The 6,000-nt window shown below is 36.7% G+C and overlaps 1 protein-coding gene across 9 annotated transcripts in view; it reads right to left on the bottom strand.

The window, feature by feature from the left end:
* Positions 1-6,000, bottom strand: part of LOC136753090 (traf2 and NCK-interacting protein kinase) — a 118,175-nt gene continuing 112,175 nt past the window's right edge. For all 9 annotated transcript variants that reach the window (XM_066708922.1, XM_066708918.1, XM_066708919.1 and 6 more), the window contains 2 exons: positions 4,317-4,456; positions 1-3,793 (listed from right to left, as the gene is read on the bottom strand). In XM_066708922.1, coding sequence (XP_066565019.1) covers positions 4,343-4,456 — 114 coding nt within the window. In that variant the 3' untranslated portion in view covers positions 1-3,793; positions 4,317-4,342. The remainder of the gene's footprint in view (positions 3,794-4,316; positions 4,457-6,000) is intronic.

The raw sequence follows: 6,000 nt of genomic DNA, 5'->3' as shown, positions 1-6,000 counted from the left end.
TCAGGTTCTAATTTAATTTATTCATTTATTTTTTAAAAACAGGAACATTACTAATGCTTTTTCATTTGAAAACAGAAACCGTGACAGTACTAGGGAAGTCAAACTGTAAATAAAGCAATCGTTTAACGTATTCCACTCCATGCCAAAATCACTTGCATCAATTGTGTAATGCCAGATAAAACTAGGAAATTGACAGTTAACTTAATGTGCCCTTCATCTCTGCAGCAGGTTGGACAAAAAAAAAATAAACAAGTTAAAATGTTTTCACAAAAACGGATATAAAGAAAAGAACACAAAAACAAAACACAAGTCAGCAGTTCAGTTTATTGCTAAAACCCTGTTTCAGAGATTATACCCCTTAGAACAATTTACTTTAGCTATTAAGTCATTCTTTTCTTAAATATAAATCATCATTATTATGTGCAAATGATACTTGTGACCCATTACAACCAGCACCAAAGCTCTGCAATTAATTTTGCTTTCTGGAACAAGGATTCCACAAAGTAGACACAAAGGAAATAATGTAAAATAAACCAAAAACAAGAGAATTAAAGTAACAGTAACAGGAAAAAAATAATCTAGCATTTAATTTTAGACCACCTGAAAAATCGCATGGAGTCAACTTTCAAGAAAATAAAACCCAAACACACACAGTGCACACATATTCCCATCAAAAAATGAAAACTAAAATAAAAGTCATACCTATGTGTATGTATGTGTATATATGTACACATACACACACATACAGCTCTGGAAAAAAAAATAAGAGACCACTCCAAGTTCAGAAATCAATGTTAAGTGGTCTCAATTTTTTCCAGAGCTGTATATACAAACACACACACTTTTTGTACCTATAGCGTTTAGAAATTAAGTCACCATATACAACCCTGAATGGCAAGGGAGTGATGTTCTCACTGAATTCCTGATCTAACAGGGCCACTTACAAAGGGAGAAATGCTTCTCCAGGAGTTTTAGGCTACTGATACAGTAAACAACGCAATGGTGAATTGTTTCTATTAATAATGGCACAGCTCCCAAGGATCCATAGGGCATGTTACAAACTGATTCAGGTTTATATGAAAGCAGGCGTCAATGCCGGTGTGGGATGTTGCTACTTTCCTGGCTCATTTGAAAGGCACAAGTCAAATGCATCCTCTTATTCCCTTTTTTAAAGAATGATTCCTTCTGATAAAGAACAGCAAACTTTTTTTTTTTTTAATTATTGGTATTTCTTTCCAGGGATTTCTTAATCAGGCAATATACAGCAAACCTTTTGTGTCCGAAAAGAAAAACAATACAATACCATACAAAGGAGATAAATGTTTTTAGGTTTTAATTTCTTTTTTCAGTAGTTTTAAGTAAAGTTCATACCCCAGAGAAGAGAAATACTTTACAGTGTTAAGATTTAAAAAATAAAAATAAACAATACAAATACAAAAAAAACAAACAAAAAAAAAAAAAACTTAATTACGAAGTGGCTGTCTTATTAGCCTACTTTGCCTATGGTTTCATCATGCTATGTAATGTACAATTGTACTGGCAGAAAGTGTCAATAAATTGTAAACAAAATAAGAGTAAAATATTACCCTAGAACTACTGTACACCTAGGTTTTATGCCAAACTATAAAAATGATGTGCACAGAGTTTTGTAGTTCAGTTCAGAATTACGGCACTCATATTGCAGGCAATGAAAAAAATCCTCATCCAAACACATATATATGCCCACTGCATCAAATACCTACAATAATTAACAAAGTTCAACCTAAAGTAAAAAAAAAAAAGTTTTACATGAACAAAACCGCTTATTACAGGGCTACAGCAACAATGCTGGGGAGTTCACAGATTATGATTATAATTCTCACCCTTATTGTCTTGGATACAGCAGTTTCCAGTCTTATAAGAGTTCATAGTGTGGGTTGGGCTTGTGGTACCAGTTACACAAATCTCAGCTTTCCAAATCAATGACAATTTGTTTAACACAAGCACCTTCTTTTTAAGTATATATAACTTTTTTGGCTTATACATATAAAAAGTGGTTGTCCCATCATTAAGAAATATCAGTGCCACCCACTGCTCTATAATTGTCCCGTGTTCTCAGCTTGGCGAAAATTCATGGGTTTGTGACATTGCTCTGAATGAAACTGAACATGCCCAGTTGCTACTTCTTTCTGCACTTTCAATGGAGTCGGTTTCAGCAATGTAAGAAACGACAAGCAATATCACATTTATATCGAAAGAGACAAAAAAAAACCTGAAGAGCTAAAAGAAACCAAAAAATAAACGAGGTAGGTTGACAAGAGGAAGCGCAACACAGATTTTTTTTGTTTTTCTTCTTTTGCAACACCGTAAAACTCACTGGGCAACCATGCTTATTTAGCTACTTGTTTAGATATTAAGTAAATCAAACAAGAAATAACAAAACTAAAAAAAAAAAAAGCCTACTATGACTGAATAAAGATGTTTGTTAATATAAGTGTGTAGTGGTGAAGGTGATCCTGATGAAAGGGTGGTGAAAGGGTTTAACAGCTCATAAGGGACAAACTTGTTCCAAGTTGGCACCAAAGAAAGAATACTCTGCATACAAAGCCTGCCCTTGTCCTTGGCTTCTCTTTCAGCTTATTTATTTATTTTCTATTCTTTTACAAACTGCCTGTGGTTTGTGCCAAAGCTTTAGCCAAAATAAATTACTTGCATACATCCCTCTGAAAAAGGATTGCTGGTAAAACTTGACAACGTACATTTTAACCCCTGGAATCCCTGTTGGACAGTTCCTTTTTTCATAGGGTGGGGTCCGATCCCCTTTATCAGGGCCCTCCCTTATGTTCAGTGCACCCAACTGCTAGTGTCTTTCCTCTCAACTTTTCAGTACTTTCCATACTGACACAGATCCCTATAGTTCCACCTGCAAGTGGATTGTAGGCTCTGCAAGTACAATAAAACAATTTTGACCAATTGTCTAATGCACATGATTTTGAAGAGTGGGGGGTGGGGGGAGGAGGAAAAAAAATAGAAGGAAAAGCGAAAATCATGGTGAGACAGCTTTACAGTTAATTCTTTTTGCACAGAAGTAATCAAGTGTACAAGTTTCTTTTTTCACTGCTGTGCTTTCATTTATGTGTACAGCACCTGTATTACATTAGCTACAACTAACCCCCAGCAGGCAGACAGGCAGGAAGATGCCACTTTCACCCCCCTATCCCCAGTCCTAAAGATAAGCCCTCATACTCAGCCAACTCCTTCTTTGTTTTTGTTTGTCCTTGTCCACTCACAAAAAAACAAAGGGGGAAGAAACACAACTAGGATGATGAACTCCAAAGTGACTGAAAGGCCTTGTCAGAAGACCCAGTTGATGTCCACACCCCTCAGTGAGAAGCTGTTATTCTCTTTCTGACTTTGGAAGGATTTGTTTTTAGTTTTTTCCCCCCTTGTGGTGCAGGGCGGTAGATTTTCCTTCTTAGCCACTGTCCATCTGGGCTTCAAGATCGTGAAACAACAAACAGGGAATTGCCACGTCAAAAAAGGCTGTTTCTTCCATTCAGATGCAGATGCACATTTTCCAAGGTTCTTTATTACATTTTGTGTTTGTTCGTTCGCTTGCTTGCTTGTCTGCTTTTGTTTATTAATTTAACTTATTGAAAATGTACCTTATAGTCTACAACTGTAATGCCGAGGAGATCAAATCCACCATTTGGATACTACTGAATGCGTATTACCAGTTCATCATAGAGTTTCTATTGAGGGTCATAAAGAAGACTTGGCTGCTGCCTCCAGATCGAACTGAGGCAAAGAACACCTGTGGGGAGAATACAATGATTGCAGAGCAGTTAAAATCTGGCATTAATTAGGAAGATTTTCAAGGTCAAGCTTAAATACAGAATGCAAACATTTATGGTGTTTGAGCAAATCACTTATATAACAATTATAAATGCATTTGAATGACATTTTGCAAGATGATAGTAGTGGACAAAGAGGAATCTGGAGAACACAGTGTAATGCTGTGTGGATAATAAGCATCACATCTTCACAAGGAGTAGACCGAGTAAGAATCAGAATAAGTATTCAAAATGTAAGTATAAATACTTTACAGATAAATATCTAAATGTTTGCCTGGGTTTTGTTTCTCAATTGTAGTTACGCTGTAAATAAAACTGTTCTACAAATGTACTTAACTGAGCTCAGAAAAACTGACAGCTATGGGAAAAAAGCAACTAATCACAATTACTACCTTTCTGACAGCTCTTTTTGGTTTTCCAAGTGACAAAGTTTTCGGAAAGGAATGTGAATCTTATTTCGGAGAGCCATCAAATTCCCTTTACCTTATCGTTCCTTTCACAGAGAAACTTTAATCGCTGAGCTCGCTTGTGCATGAAAACTCCATCGAGGTGTCCCGTCTCCACGGAGCGGATCTCAATGGCCTTCTCTCCCCAGCCCATGATCTGGTTGGAATGGATGTAGGCTGGAAAGACAAGGAGAGATCTGACATTGTCGCCCAGGTGCCCCGACCCTGTCCCTTATCAACGACTTCTGACGTCCGACAACAGAATGGTAAAACAAAAACACCGGCCACGCGCAGAAAATAGATTCAGCAAAGCAACCCACTTGAGGAGGTGATTATTGCAGCAGTTTCTAAAGATGTCACACACTTTTTCTGTTCCTTTGCCTCTTTGTTCGCCTTAGCATTGATTTTTTTGGTTTGTTTGTTTTTTGAAGGGGAGAGAAATTGTCAAATTTGAATGATTTGATTATTATGGTTTAGTTTTTTTTTTTTTCACCCATGTCTTCAGAAGAGAGATGCGTAGTAACCGGGACCCCCGTCCAAAAATAAATAAGTCAAAGCAAAAACAAAACAAAAAAGGGGTAAGGTCATGTAATAATAATAAAACATTACCTGTTCTTTTTGTTTTCAGGTACTCAGATCCACAAGATAACCTATGGAATAAGTCCCTTTGAAGTGTTATGTACTAAATTTCCAACAGCTGGCATAATGGTATAATGGTTCTGGATGAAGCCAGGCACCTTGAAGTATTTGAACCACAATCTGAACGAACGTGGTTTTAGCTTTAAAATGTAAGCTTTGCATCTGAACTCGGGTGTTGTGTAACAATTTTGCAGGCCTCATATATTTCTCTCTCTACCTAACTGACAGGTTAACCTTGCAGGTCCTTACCTGACTAAACACCAGAAAAGAAAATACATAAAAAAGACACAGAGGACCATTTCATTTTGAAAGACAAGACACCAATTGAACAGAACAAGTTCATGACAAAAACAATGACAAAATAAAAACTGCAAATATCTTTTCCCGATCAATGGGAGCACTATGGGATTTTAGAACATGAGCCACTATTTCATTGTTCTGTATTCTGGTTTCATAGTTTATGCAACACAAATGTCTTCAAGGAGAGTTGTTTAAGGACTTCAGGGTGTTACTGAACTGAAATGTGATTTACACAAGTGGGAAGTATACCTTGATGTTGATACAGGCAACTCTCTAAAACATTTTATTATGACAGTGATCCCTCATGTCACTCATGCCATGCCACAATTTCTGTGGATCTATAGTGCTTTGCACCCTTTGCGAAGAAGGTGGAATAAGAATATGGATGTAATTTGGATGCTGAATTAAGTGCAAAAATAATGAATTATTGTGAAAATCTGACATGCGTACCATGGAGAAGAATGGCCTAAAATACTTTAGGTTTGAATCCTGTAATTAGTTTAACCCCCCCTCCATTAAAATTTAAAATTCTATTTGAAATGTTCGGAATCAATCAACAAAAGCGGTGCATAATGAAGCACGGCCGAGTCCTCCAATAGGCCGGCCTCTTGCACGACACCTGCTTGCGTATCTTCTTTCCTTCATAGCTACCCCCAGAAGAAGCTTAACAATGCTTGCAGCTATATCACCAGCATGTGATCAAAAAGTTATGAATATGGTAATACATTCAAATATCAAATTATTTAAGAACATTAATGAATGCAGAAACATTCTGTTAGGAA

The sequence above is a fragment of the Amia ocellicauda genome, chromosome 7, assembly GCF_036373705.1.
Source record: "Amia ocellicauda isolate fAmiCal2 chromosome 7, fAmiCal2.hap1, whole genome shotgun sequence".
Taxonomy (NCBI): Eukaryota; Metazoa; Chordata; class Actinopteri; order Amiiformes; family Amiidae; genus Amia; species Amia ocellicauda.
Note: the sequence above shows the minus strand (reverse complement) of the source record. Positions and strands in the feature narration are given on the sequence as shown.